We start from the raw sequence: 14,970 nt of genomic DNA on the forward strand, positions 1-14,970 counted from the left end.
AGAAGACATAAGTGCCAGTCGTGCTAGGAGGCCTAATTAAGTGGAAAACAGATTGGTCCCTAATGAGGTGCACTGTGCCCACTTAAGACTGTGGACCATTCTCTTCCAGACAACCTCTTCAGACACAGACTAATCTCCAATTATTTAGGGTGATCCCCACTTTGCCTTTTCATTAACCGTCAATTCAAATGTCTTGACGCTAAGATCATTTGAGTGTTTTGGAACTTCAACAGGAAGGGAAGAGAGCGTATAGTTCAAGAAAGTTTTGAGTTTACCTGATCTTTAAGTGCGTGTAGAACTAACTCGTGCTCCTTCTGCCGACTCTGGAGCTGTTCCTTCATCTCACCAACACTCTAGATATAAAAACAGGTAGCAAGAGTCAGCTTCAGCTTCCCACTATATTCTGTCAATCATTTTAGGATATGGTTCCATGGCATGCATACCGCAACCCAGGTACAGATCAGGTTGTGAGGTTAAGAAGGCCTATGTATTGTCATAATACAACAATATGAGTACTCCAGGTACAAAACCAGATTATATATATTTTGGGTGATTGATCTCATAACAGAACAGGCAACATCAGGATGTTTAACCTGGTTGGCTGACAGCAGATCTCCCTGTAACTTCTGGATGCGGATGTTCATTGACTTCAGCTCCTCCTCCTTCCTCTGTTGAATCTCGTCGATTTTGGTCCTGGTGCAGAAAGAAATGTATATTCATCGAATTGTCGTATTCGCCTCCAAAAGGCGTCTGGCAGGTTTTTTTGTTACTTTTCTCTAAGTCATAAACAAGTAGCACCACCTTCAGAAGCTTGGTGAAAGTGAAATATAAGTTGAATCTTTATACCCTTACCTGCTGTCATTGTAAAGGTCTTCTTTTTCGCCTTGCAAATGCAGAAAGCTATAAAACAAATCGCAAAGAGCCAGTCAGAAAACTATTCAACCCTGAAATCACCCAGTAGAGGAGGTATAACAGACAGACTTCTCGAGCGGGAGGCCAGGGCTGAGCACATAAGGGCAACTTTGGGCAGGCGACTTTGCAGACGCAGCAGATGACAGGTTCAGTCTCATTACTCTTGCCTGCTGACTGTACATGGGGCCAGAGCCTAGTGTCACAATGGAGTACTGAGCCTGAAAGAGCGGCCCAATATTGCCAGAGAAATACCACTATAATGGGACAGGGGCTAATCATGACTGTCCTACTCTTATGTAGTTCATCACATCTGAGCCAAGATAACTTAAATAAGTTCATCCACAATTCTGCAAGGAAATACAATCAATTTATCATGGAATTGTCTTCCAATGGGAGGGGGGGGTTAATATATCTCAAAATTAATAGATTAAAGCATAATTGCCATGTGTGTCACTTCAAAATGATACACATTTTAAGTACAGCAGCTTTGTTTACAAATTGCAGGTCAGCTTTCACGAGGTAAATATGAGGCATATGTTATTTATCATTTATCTTGCGCACTTTCCATCTGTTCCTCTAATCCATCCACGATTCACAACAACATCACATATCAAGTGTAGATCCCTCTCATTATAAACAAGAGTTGAGTGATACAGAACAAGTGTCATTTTTAGACGACAGATGTGTGTGGTAACGGTTCATATTGGCTCCTGGCTGTCAGTCCCTCTGTCGGTCTGTGCGACAGCTGATCTGATGTGCAGCAGCGCATATTTGAAAACACAGGCGGGTCATTTACAAAGTTGCTTTGATGTTGCTTGAGCTTCGGAATGAAACGGGAATTGTGGGCGATTTTGATTCAGCAATGGAATATTTTCCTAGTGTAATACTTGCTGGTTGAACCGTGTTTTAGTCTCCTCCGCAAGATTAGAGCCAAAATCAATAATAATCACGAAAGCCAGCTATACCTGTCTACTGGTAAATGAAGACATTTAAGATGCTAGCTCGCTCACTCGCTAGCCAATTCAGCTTGCTAGCAAACAGCTAATATAGCCACACATGCATTGGTAGCATACCGCTGGGTAATTATACAGCCAAATAAACATTCCTGCACTTACCTGCTTTTACTTTGCTAAAGTTGCTAGCTGGCTAAATGTTTTCCTCTTGGGTATGGAGTTTACTATTGCAACCTTTTGATGGCTGATTTAATTCATAATAACTCAACCGTATATGATCGTTTACTTTTCCAGATAAGTGTTTGCACTGCAAGGGCTCAAGCAGAAAACTGCTAACATTGCACCGCAGTAGCCTATTAATGTTGTTCATGTACATTAGAATAACATTTTACTGCTGTAACTTTCATAGCTGACTCGACTTACAAATTTCCCTTTTAATACAGTAGTCCGCTTGTTGTATAGGCTACAAGCAAATGAGAAAGCTACGATCTGTCTGATCAAGAGTGGCTGGCCCAGAGGCCGCTTGTGAACTCTCAGGTAGACCACATTACGACGTCTTGCCCGACCGTTTGAAAATTCATAAACACAAACGACATTACTGAAACTGGCTTTAAGGTTGACTATATGAAGAACCAAAGAAATGCATTCGTAACATTTGCAAGCTAAATAGATTACCTGTCTTGCTTTTTCTTCAATTTTTCAGAGAGCTAGGGCACACATGAACAAAATCAGTGTTAGATTACATGCAGGGGCCTAGATGGTAATGTACACTAGAGCCTAATTTATACACTGAAGAACACATCTGTTATAGTTACCTTAGCTATCTCTTCTTGAAGTTTAGTGACATCTGTCTGTTTGGATGACTGGAGGAGAGAAGAGAAAGATATAAGTACTTAAAATGAAGACTTCGAAATAGCCAAACCAAATTGTTGTCCAGCTCATCATATTTATACATGCCAAAGTCCCCTCAATTAGCATAGTAAATGAGGTAACTTATTGCTTCACTTTGAGGCACTGGTGCAGGTAACACGAGAACTGATTACAACTTAACTCTTCTTAACCTAGAGTGCAATTATCACTTAGCAGCAAAAAAAAATCTAAGAATGTCCATTTCTCTCACCCTGGGATGTTGACACCTAGCCCAAGGTTGTGAGATTGGTCGTTACCTCTAGTGCTTGGAGCTGCTCCTTCAGTAGGCGCTTCTCCTCCACCTCAGTGTGCAGCTGCAGCTCCACCTCTGGCCCAAAGCATTGCGTTATTGGATTTGGACACAGTGCTGACCACCTAAGAGCATCCTGTTTCATAACTAGACCAGTGCTCCTCACTGCAGGTCCTGCTGGGCACGCAGGTAGTCCATCTTAGTCTTAATTACAGTACGGTAAATGCTAAGAGGAATCTTTGGGACATCCAACTCTGATGCCACCCGATTGAAGTTGAAATTAACGGTTATGGTAAGGGTTAAGGTTAGGTTTAAGCTAGGGTCGTCCCAAGGGTCCAACTTAGCATCTACAATTACAGTACCCCTCTCACTGGCTTCAGTCACACGCTCCTGAACAAATTAGTCTGACATGCTGTTGAGAAAAACTAGACACCTGCTGGACCCATGCCCCAGAGCCTGCATTGAGGAACAGTGAACTGGACTATGTCCTATCAGATTGGAAGGAAACCAGCAGTTAAATTATTTACGCAACATTGGGTGGTGGAAGTCAACATTGTTAACAAAGACTTAAATTAAGTCAATTACTCATGTAAAGTAGCACAACAACGAAATGGGAAAGTTTCCACTGAGATAAATGACTGCTGTGCTGAGATTTCCCAACTATTTCTGAAGATATATTCTCCATAAGAAAAAGACAACTCACCGATAAGCTCATTCACTCGCTGTTCCAGTTTGGCACACTTTGCCTCTGCCTGGGAAAAAAAAATTAAAGTAATTTAAGAACAATTCAACACATTTCCATACACCATGCATAATTCAAAGGTTTTATCTAAATAGGGGTTGATTCATGTCTGCTGTAATATCCCATTTGCTGTACCATACTGGAACGGTTCAATATGATGTAGAAACATACAGGCACATAATAATGGGCAGAATAAACAGAGCAACCCAAATTAGTGTATGCCTGAAACAGTGAAAGTGCATCTAATATTTATTTAGAGTTATTATCACTACGCTCTGCTGTTCATTGATTATTGATTGCCATTAACATTAGTATGTATCCTGCTACTGGTAACCATTACTCAGGTTTACATGTACAGTGCATTCAGAAAGTATTCAGACCCCTTGTCTTAAAGTAATGAAGGACTGTCTTTTCTCTTTGCGTATTTGAGCAGTTCTTGCCATAACGCGGACTTGGTCTTTTACCAAATAAGGATATTTTCTATATACCACCCTTACCTTGTCACAACTACTGATGGTTAATACATGATTCCATATTTGTCATTTCATAGTGTTGATGTCTTCACTATTATTCTACAATGTAGAAAAGAGTAAAAATAAAGAAAAACCCTGGAATGATTAGGTGTCCAAACCCTTGACTGGTACTGTAGATAATAAAAAAATATATCATTAGCCTTTTGATATTAATTACTGCACTGTTGGGTAGAGCTCGCAAGTTAAGCATTTCACTGTAATTGCGCATGTGACTAAACTTGAACTTCAGGATATTGTCAAATTGCAGTTCCATAGAACATACTTGTTCATGGTGTCACACTGACATTTTAGTCATTTAGCAGACGCTCTTATCCAGAGCGACGTAGTTAGTGCATTCATCTTACGATAGCTAGGTGAGACAACCACATATCACAGTCGTAGTAAGTACATTTGTCATCAAATTAGTTATCAGCAAAGTCAGTGCTAGGCGCAAAAGAAAAGTGCTAATGTTTTTTGTTTTTTGTCAGTGCCTAGTGTTTGTTTTTTGGTCACCTGTTCCAGTCTGTCATTGGTTCCGGCGGCAGCATCCTCCATGTTCTCACTGACATCAGCATGCAACTGGACACCATTAGTGTCAGCCGGCCCTTCCATCTTGGAGGCATTGGTGTCAGTGACATCTACTCCCCTCTGGCTCTTTATCGCACTCTCAGAGCGCTCCTGGAGGGCTGAGGGAAAAACACAGGGATGGAAATATAAGCTAGAACTTGAAAAACTGATGTGTTGCCATTACTTAGATACATCTTATCTAAGAAATGTCTTTGAAAAAGTGGAATTCCTACAATGATAACCAACATAAACATACCCGTCATCTTTTTCTGAAGGGCAGCGTTCTCTGCCTGGAGACGGAGTAGCTCTCCATCCACAGAGCTGGTGGTGGGACTGGAGGATTCTGCCTGAAACACTTTTCCATCCTTTAGGTCTTTGTTTTCATGTTCTAGCTCCTCTATCTGGGTACATAACTAAAAACACAAAAGGGAATAAAATAAATAGATATTTCTGTAATATAATCATGAAACGGGATCAGAAAGGTGGGGCTTTTATGTCACATTAGCTAGACATATATCACATCTTCATTTACAAGAACATTCCCCTCTGCTGTAATGAGGCGCAACTACTCATAACCACAACCCATCACCAGTGGCATGAGTGGGAGCAGGGGAGATATAGTACCTTGGACAGCTCCTGCATCAGGGTGCTGTTTTGCAGTCTGAAGTCGTCCTCCTGGCTGTGCAGTTTCCCTTGCAGCATCTCATTCTCGCTGAGTAAGGCATCCACCTCCTGAGCGTGCGCGCCCACCCACCCACCCACCAGACAGACAGCAAATCAACCCATGTGAACACAAATTACAGACTCTCCTCACCTTGGGGTTTATGGCACTTTAATAGAAAAACCCTACTTGAAATATTTGATCTGTTGAACTGAAAGCATTTCTAACTAGCACAATACAAATGTAATACAATATGAGAATATCCACTGAATAACAATCCAATAAGAAAAACACAGGCTAAGGACTTTATGATACCCCGGATTTCTAGTTTGAATAATCTCACAAAAAACATAACAATATTGTTTGCTGGTGAGACTGGATGGTGAAATTAACCAAAACAAAAAGTTGGAGAGGACTTTGCTGTACTTCCATCTCAAATGTCTGTTTCATACTTTGATGAGACTCAAAATCAGTTTTTGTCAAATGATCTAAAATACTTTAGGGAAAGATGGAATATGCATATTGCAACAGCAGATGGCGCAGTTAACTACATTAATACATTATAAACCAGGCCAATATAACATTTGTGATCCTAATGAGTAAATGTATAAAATGAATTTACAGCAGTGTATTCCTCCTTTCTTTACCTATGCTTGGGCTTAAAAATCACCTTGTCTTCATTGAGGAAGTTTCAATCCATTATTGTAATACACATACAGTATATAACAAAGTAATGTTCAGACCATCTTTTCAAGATAATTTTATAGACCGCTTTGATAAGTTTGAGAAGATTAACAGAAATAGGACAAGGAACTCACCTGAGCTTTCTTGCTCTTATTCAAAGCCTGCAAATGAAACAAAAAGATCATTAGAAACTAAGTCAAATCCCAAACAAAGTTACCTTTTATTCTTCCTCAAACATGATGATGCCTTTAGTTTCAGTGTATTGAAATCCACAACCCTATTATCAGTTTGTTTAATCAAATGTAGATTAGCTTGCAATACCTTCTGTGCTTTGATGTAATCCTTCTCCAAGGTCACTGACTTCTGACGAACAGCCACTAGCTCTGAAATAGAAACAACCACAAATCTTTATCACCAGTTACTAGTATTTTAATTTCAGTCACTTGAACTAACCCATTTTGAAGTTGGAGACAATGCATCACACACACACCTACCTTTAGGAGGGATACTAAATCTGAAGCCCATCCTGGAGTTGCAATGTAATGCTCATTTAATTTCAGCAGTAAATATTGATCCCTGTTCATGGTCACAAATTGGCTTACAGAATGTCTTTATTTTATTAGCTACTGCTTACCAGCTGTGTTCTTCCGCAGGTCATCAGAAAGTTGGTAGTTCTGTGTCCTCAGCTCTAAAAGATGAGCCTGGAAAAAAGGTTATAGGCGGAGTGGATGACTTTATCGAGGTTCAACTTAAAACGTAAAATAGCTTATTGAACAACACTACTTTGACTGTTAGCTGGGTGTGTTGATGCCACTGCTTTTAGTGTGTTATTAACTGATGTGTCAAATCCAACACACTGAAATGTCACATTGTTTTCAACGCTTTGGATGTTAGCTAGGTGTGTTGATGACCCGTTAATAAATGAGAATTGTCTACTACACAAACAGTAAAGTTGTTGTGCAATATCTGGTTTGGAAAGCTGAACACAACCATAATAATAACTTAAGTAACGTTAACTGGTATCCAGTCCTTACACAGGCTGAAAGCTAACACTAGGCTAACGTTATCTGACCAAACCCGTGACCCAGCAAACAACTATAAGAAACAGCCATTTGAAATCATTATCTAACACGAATACAATAACAGATTCGTTGTTATTAAGATAACAACGAAGACCAGTATAATTTCAAGATATCTAGCTAGCCAGCTGGCTAACTAACTAGGTAGCCATCCACACCGACTAGATAACTCACAAACCAGTTAGTTGATAATGTTATTAGCTAGAACACGAAGCCACAATTCCATATATTTGCATTGAATACTAAAATGACAGAGCCAAATGACCAAATATGTTAACTACCGGTTATTGGATTCGAAGAGCAATGAATGCAGATATTAGCTATTTAGCTAGCAGCTAGCTAGTTAGATAGCTACATTCCTTCGTTGGAGTGTTGCTTTTGGCCTAGCTAGGGGAAGCTAGCTAGCTAGGTTGTGATGCTTTTGCCACTCAGTAGTTTAGCGCTGGACAGATTGATGGCCAGTCCAATTTTCAGGAAATACTCTGAAGATCGCAGCATATTTCAAACAACTGGCATTGAAAATGGACAGGTTTCCGCCTACCTGCATTCGATGGAACTCCTCCTCTGATAGTGCCTGCGCCATCTTCACTGAAGAGCTAGGAAGGACTCTGCTGTTAGTAGAGGTTTGATAGGAGTCGGTGTGGAGAAGTAGGCTACAATTTCAGCAGGTTAGCGTTTTTCGTCACAAATGTTGTTCTGGAGGCAGCTCTGCAGCGTACTAGCTGGAACAGCTATAAAGTCATACAATCTAATTTTAAACGGAACCACACCGCTAACACTAATGCCTAACCTTAAATTAACACCAAAAAGCTAATTTTGTTTTCATATATTTTTACAATATAGCCAATTTTAACTTTGCTGCTGGCCCATCTAGCGAAAATCGAGAGTTCTGCCTCCGGGGCAAAATTCATGCCAATAAACGTCAACATTTTCACGTCATGCTGCATCCTATGGAAAACGCAGAGTAGTTGTATAGGGAAATGTAATTTTATGGGTCGACTTGGCTATTAAATAAGGGAGGGCCGCACTAACTATTTTCACTAGTCTAAACATTACACCATAGCCAGGTAATTGTCTTTGCAATAATCACACCTGTCCAGTAGTTGGAGACCAGAACCATAATGCATGAATATGTAACAGCGTTGAGGTGCCTCTATCAGTGAATTACCACCTGATCTTGAGCTACGAGCTTACTGGTCCATTTGAATTAATTGTTTGGGGGGGGGGGGTTCTCATCAATATACACACAGTACCCAATCATCACAAAGCACAGACAGGTTTTTAGAATTTTTTGCAAATGTATCAAAAATACAAAAATTAAATATAAGTGCTCAGACCTTTTACTCAGTACTTTGTTGAAGCACCTTTGGCAGCGATTACAGCATTGAGTCTTCTTGGATATGACACTACAAGCTTGGCACACTTTTATTTGGGGAGTGTCTCCAATTCTTCTCTGCAGATCCTTTCAAGCTCTGTCAGGTTGGATGGGGAGCGTCGCTGCACAGTTTTTTCAGGTCTCTCCAGAGATGTTCGATTAGGTTCAAGTCCAGACTCTGGCTGGCCCACTCAAGGACATTCAGAGAGTTGTCCCGAAGCCACTTCTGTGTTGTCTTGGCTGTGTGCTTAGTGTCATTGTCCTGTTGGAAGGTGAACCTTCGCCCCAGTCTGAGGTCCTGAGCACTCTGGAGCATGTTTTCATCAAGGATCTCTCTGTACGTTGCTTTGTTCATCTTTCCCTCGATCCTGACTAGTCTCCCAGTCCCCGCAACTGAAAAACATCTTCACAGCATGATGATGTCACCACCATGCTTAATGGTAGGGATGGTGCCAGGTTTCCTCCAGATGTGACGCTTGGCATTCAGGTCAAAGAGTTCAATCTTGGTTTCATCAGACCAGAGAATCTTGTTTCTGGTCTGAGAATCGTTTAGGTGCCTTTTTGGCAAACTCCAAGCGAGCTGTCATGTGCCTTTTACTGAGGAGTGGCTTCCGTCTGGACGCTCTACCATAAAGGCCTGATTGGTGGACTGCTGCAGAGATGGTTGTCCATCTGGAAGGTTCTCCCATCTCCACAGAGGAACTCTCGAGCTCTGTCAGAGCGGCCACCGGGTTCTTGGTCACTCCTTAACCAAGGCCCTTCTCCCCCGATTGCTCAGTTTGGACGGGCGGGCAGCTCTAGGAAAAGTCTTGGTGGTTTAAGAATGATGGAGCTCATTGTGTTCTTGGGGACCTTTCAATGCTTAAGGAATGTTTTGGTACCCTTCCCCAGATCTGTGCCTCGATACAATCTTGTCTCAGAGCTCTATGGACAATTCCTTCGACCTCATGGCTTGGTTTTTCCTCTGACATGCACTGTCAACTGTGGGACCTTATATAGACAGGTTTGTGCCTTTCGAAATCATGTCATATCAATTGTATTTTCCACAGTTTGACTCCAATTAAGTTGTAGAAACATCTCAAGGATTATCCATGGATCAGGATGCACCTGAGCTCAATTTCGAGTCTCATAGCAAAGGGTCTGAATGCTTATGTAAATATGTTATTTCTGTTTTTTATTTGTAATAAATTTGCTAAAATGTATAAAAACCTGTTTTTGCTTTGTCATTATGGGGTATTGTGTGTAGATTGATGAGGATTTTTTATATCCATTTTAGAATAAGGCTGTAATGTAACAAAATGTGTAAAATGTCAAGGGGACTGAATACTTTCCGAAGGCACTGTAGGCTACAGCAATAGGTCCAGATGGCAAAGTGATGTTTTCCACAAAATTCACGCAAGCTGGGACAAGTGGGGTACGGAAGCAATCATTCAGCATTGAAAGCAATGCAGCTAAGCCTGATTTCAAGCAATAATGACACGCATATAAAAACTCAATTTGTTATAACAGGATAGCTCCTGACCAAATGTCATGAATTATATATTGAGTGCTATGTTATATATTATAGTGCTATATACATAGAGAACATTGAACTGAACAAGGCTATGTCCATAACAACAGTTGGACAAAATTGCATATAGAACCTTATAGTCCCAAGCTCTCTAAATATTCATGCCATAGTCACCAGTCAACTCCATTACACTCAAAAGTTACTTCAATTTTAACCAGTGAATGCTAGCGATGGCTAGCTATTCTACCTGTCTTAATGAGTGTTAGCACGCTAATAGAACACCTTGCACATGAAAATAAATATTTTATGCAGTAGGGGTATTTTTTATTTTATTTTTATTTCACCTTTATTTAACCATGTAGGCTAGTTGAGAACAAGTTCTTATTTGCAACTGCGACCTGGCCAAGATAAAGCATAGCAGTGTGAACAGACAACACAGAGTTACACATGGAGTAAACAATTAACAAGTCAATAACACAGTAGAAAAAAGAGAGTCTATATACATTGTGTGCAAAAGGCATGAGGAGGTAGGCGAATGATTACAATTTTGCAGATTAACACTGGAGTGATAAATGATCAGATGGTCATGTACAGGTAGAGATATTGGTGTGCAAAAGAGCAGAAAAGTAAATAAATAAAAACAGTATGGGGATGAGGTAGGTAAAAATGGGTGGGCTATTTACCGATAGACTATGTACAGCTGCAGCGATCGGTTAGCTGCTCAGATAGCAGATGTTTGAAGTTGGTGAGGGAGATAAAAGTCTCCAACTTCAGCGATTTTTGCAATTCGTTCCAGTCACAGGCAGCAGAGAACTGGAACTAAAGGCGGCCAAATGAGGTGTTGGCTTTAGGGATGATCAGTGAGATACACCTGGAGTGCGTGCTATGGATGGGTGTTGCCATCGTGATCAGTGAACTGAGATAAGGCGGAGCTTTACCTAGCATGGACTTGTAGATGACCTGGAGCCAGTGGGTCTGGCGACGAATATGTAGCGAGGGCCAGCCGACTAGAGCATACAAGTCGCAGTGGTGGGTGGTATAAGGTGCTTTAGTGACAAAACGGATGGCACTGTGATAAACTGCATCCAGTTTGCTGAGTAGAGTGTTGGAAGCAATTTTGTAGATGACATCGCCGAAGTCGAGGATCGGTAGGATAGTCAGGGTAAGTTTGGCGGCGTGAGTGAAGGAGGCTTTGTTGTGGAATAGAAAGCCGACTCTTGATTTGATTTTCGATTGGAGATGTTTGATATGAGTCTGGAAGGAGAGTTTACAGTCTAGCCAGACACCTAGGTACTTATAGATGTCCACATATTCAAGGTCGGAACCATCCAGGGTGGTGATGCTGGTCAGGCGTGCGGGTGCAGGCAGCGAACGGTTGAAAAGCATGCATTTGGTTTTACTAGCGTTTAAGAGCAGTTGGAGGCCACGGAAGGAGTGTTGTATGGCATTGAAGCTCGTTTGGAGGTTAGATAGCACAGTGTCCAAGGACGGGCCGGAAGTATATAGAATGGTGTCGTCTGCGTAGAGGTGGATCAGGGAATCGCCTGCAGCAAGAGCAACATCATTGATATATACATAGAAAAGAGTCGGCCCGAGGATTGAACCCTGTGTCACCCCCATAGAGACTGCCAGAGGACCGGACAGCATGCCCTCCGATTTGACACACTGAACTCTGTCTGCAAAGTAATTGGTGAACCAGGCAAGGCAGTCATCCGAAAAACCGAGGCTACTGAGTCTGCCGATAAGAATATGGTGATTGACAGAGTCGAAAGCCTTGGCAAGGTCGATGAAGACGGCTGCACAGTACTGTCTTTTATCGATGGCGGTTATGATATCGTTTAGTACCTTGAGCGTGGCTGAGGTGCACCCGTGACCGGCTCGGAAACCAGATTGCACAGCAGAGAAGGTACGGTAGGATTCGAGATGGTCAGTGACCTGTTTGTTGACTTGGCTTTCGAAGACCTTAGATAGGCAGGGCAGGATGGATATAGGTCTGTAACAGTTTGGGTCCAGGGTGTCTCCCCCTTTGAAGAGGGGGATGACTGCGGCAGCTTTCCAATCCTTGGGGATCTCAGACGATATGAAAGAGAGGTTGAACAGGCTGTTAATAGGGGTTGCGACAATGGCGGCGGATAGTTTCAGAAATAGAGGGTCCAGATTGTCAAGCCCAGCTGATTTGTACGGGTCCAGGTTTTGCAGCTCTTTCAGAACATCTGCTATCTGGATTTGGGTAAAGGAGAACCTGGAGAGGCTTGGGCGAGTAGCTGCAGGGGGGGTGGAGCTGTTGGCCGAGGTTGGAGTAGCCAGGCGGAAGGCATGGCCAGCTGTTGAGAAATGCTTGTTGAAGTTTTCGATAATCATGGATTTATCGGTGGTGACCGTGTTACCTAGCCTCAGTGCAGTGGGCAGCTGGGAGGAGGTGCTCTTGTTCTCCATGGACTTCACAGTGTCCCAGAACTTTTTGGAGTTGGAGCTACAGGATGCAAACTTCTGCCTGAAGAAGCTGGCCTTAGCTTTCCTGACTGACTGCGTGTATTGGTTCCTGACTTCCCTGAACAGTTGCATATCGCGGGGACTATTCGATGCTATTGCAGTCCGCCACAGGATATTTTTGTGCTGGTCGAGGGCAGTCAGGTCTGGAGTGAACCAAGGGCTATATCTGTTCTTAGTTCTGCATTTTTGAACGGAGCATGCTTATCTAAAATGGTGAGGAAGTTACTTTTAAAGAATGACCAGGCATCCTCAACTGACGGGATGAGGTCAATGTCCTTCCAGGATACCTGGGCCAGGTCGATTAGAAAGGCCTGCTCACAGAAGTGTTTTAGGGAGCGTTTGACAGTGATGAGGGGTGGTCGTTTGACTGCCGCTCCGTAGCGGATACAGGCAATGAGGCAGTGATTGCTGAGATCCTGGTTGAAGACAGCGGAGGTGTATTTGGAGGGCCAGTTGGTCAGGATGACGTCTATGAGGGTGCCCTTGTTTACAGATTTAGGGTTGTACCTGGTGGGTCCCTTGATGATTTGTGTGAGATTGAGGGCATCTAGCTTAGATTGTAGGACTGCCGGGGTGTTAAGCATATCCCAGTTTAGGTCACCTAACAGAACAATCTCTGAAGCTAGATGGGGGGCGATCAATTCACAAATGGTGTCCAGGGCACAGCTGGGAGCTGAGGGGGGTCGGTAGCAGGCGGCAACAGTGAGAGACTTATTTCTGGAGAGAGTAATTTTCAAAATTAGTAGTTCGAAATGTTTGGGTATGGACCTGGAAAGTATGACATTACTTTGCAGGCTATCTCTGCAGTAAACTGCAACTCCTCCCCCTTTGGCAGTTCTATCTTGACGGAAAATGTTATAGTTGGGTATGGAAATCTCAGAATTTTTGGTGGCCTTCCTGAGCCAGGATTCAGACACGGCAAGGACATCAGGGTTAGCAGAGTGTGCTAAAGCAGTGGGTAAAACAAACTTAGGGAGGAGGTTTCTGATGTTGACATGCATGAAACCAAGGCTTTTTCGATCACAGAAGTCAACAAATGAGGGTGCCTGGGGACATGCAGGGCCTGGGTTTACCTCCACATCACCCGCGGAACAGAGGAGGAGTAGAATGAGGGTGCGGCTAAAGGCTGTCAAAACTGGTCGCCTAGAGCGTTGGGGACAGAGAATAAAAGGAGCAGATTTCTGGGCATGGTAGAATATATTCAGGGCATAATGCGCAGACAGGGGTATAGTGGGGTGCGGGTGCAGCGGAGGTAAGCCCAGGCACTGGATGATGATGAGAGAGGTTGTATCTCTGGACATGCTGGTTGTAATGGGTGAGGTCACCACATGTGTGGGAGGTGGGACAAAGGAGGTATCAGGGGTATGAAGAGTGGAACTAGGGGCTCCATTGTAAACTAAAACAATTATAACTAACCTGAACAACAGTAGGTTGATAACAATATCAATAAAGTATGTTGTATCAGACATTTCAAACAACATTCCCAGCTAATGAGAAAATAGTCATGGTATTTCATTTAGAGAATGAACTAGATTTATCAAGGCAACCTTCGGGCTAATTTGAATATGCGCCAACAGCAAATTTGAATGTATTTTTTACATCCGTACCCCAGTAAGACCCACGTGATCGCAGTGAACATCACTCCGTGAAGGAATGCTATGAACTAAGGAGTTCAGACCCAACTGCTAATGCATTGGTGCCTATGGGAGAGCCAATCCCTTAAGCACACCGGGGACCATTTTTTACAAAGGTAAACGGCCTGAGTGGGACATCCTAAATTATCCGCCATATTTTCTACAATATGGTGTTGCGTTTCCGGTCCTTGCTATACGGGATCATTGGGAAGTCCCTACCACCCAATAGATCGCCAAGGTGGAGGTGTCATATTCCCTTAAAACCTAGCGGTCATACAGGGAAATGGTTCCAATCGTTTTTCCACCATTGATTTTTCCAATAGGGAATTTCAGAAAAACTTTAAATAAGGGCTGTGTCTTGTGTGAGTGACTTTTATCAATATATTATGGCTCATACTGTGGTACTATATTAAATTGACATTTTAAATGTTTAGGCAGGGTTCACCAACTTCCAGAGGCAGTGGGAAAGGGACATGGCTAGATGGTATACAGTTTATGTCAAACTGACGTCAAAAGTGCAACTTTTTAGCATTTTAGCTAACCCTAATCCTTTTCCTAACCTGCTACGTTAATTATCCTAACCTGCTGCATAAGTTCTACTAACCTGCTACGAAAAGTAAATTCAGACCCTCTAGTCCACCACCAGCTTTTGAACTAACATTTCAGTGTCATTTGCGAGGTTTCCATCC

At 42.4% G+C, this 14,970-nt stretch overlaps 1 protein-coding gene across 6 annotated transcripts in view; it reads right to left on the bottom strand.

Annotated features, from left to right (window-relative positions):
* LOC112232630 (GRIP1-associated protein 1) overlaps positions 1-8,391 on the bottom strand; it is a 40,487-nt gene extending 32,096 nt beyond the window's left edge. The window contains exons 1-15 of one of the 6 annotated variants that reach the window (XM_024399784.2): positions 8,362-8,391; positions 7,811-7,865; positions 6,825-6,891; positions 6,512-6,573; positions 6,325-6,351; positions 5,470-5,577; positions 5,102-5,258; positions 4,792-4,964; positions 3,728-3,776; positions 3,032-3,198; positions 2,681-2,728; positions 2,541-2,572; positions 853-900; positions 594-693; positions 276-353 (exon numbers count right to left, since the gene is read on the bottom strand). In XM_024399784.2, coding sequence (XP_024255552.2) covers positions 276-353; positions 594-693; positions 853-900; positions 2,541-2,572; positions 2,681-2,728; positions 3,032-3,198; positions 3,728-3,776; positions 4,792-4,964; positions 5,102-5,258; positions 5,470-5,577; positions 6,325-6,351; positions 6,512-6,573; positions 6,825-6,891; positions 7,811-7,852 — 1,158 coding nt within the window. In that variant the 5' untranslated portion in view covers positions 7,853-7,865; positions 8,362-8,391. Of the gene's footprint in view, positions 1-275; positions 354-593; positions 694-852; positions 901-2,540; positions 2,573-2,680; positions 2,729-3,031; positions 3,202-3,727; positions 3,777-4,791; positions 4,965-5,101; positions 5,259-5,469; positions 5,578-6,324; positions 6,352-6,511; positions 6,574-6,824; positions 6,892-7,550; positions 7,636-7,810; positions 8,320-8,361 lie in introns of those variants that run through there. The other 5 variants (XM_024399782.2, XM_024399786.2, XM_024399787.2 and 2 more) reach the window with 5 other exon arrangements.
* Between the last annotated feature and the right edge of the window lie 6,579 nt (positions 8,392-14,970).

This window comes from Oncorhynchus tshawytscha, linkage group LG16 (genome assembly GCF_018296145.1).
Source record: "Oncorhynchus tshawytscha isolate Ot180627B linkage group LG16, Otsh_v2.0, whole genome shotgun sequence".
In the NCBI taxonomy this organism is placed as follows: Eukaryota; Metazoa; Chordata; class Actinopteri; order Salmoniformes; family Salmonidae; genus Oncorhynchus; species Oncorhynchus tshawytscha.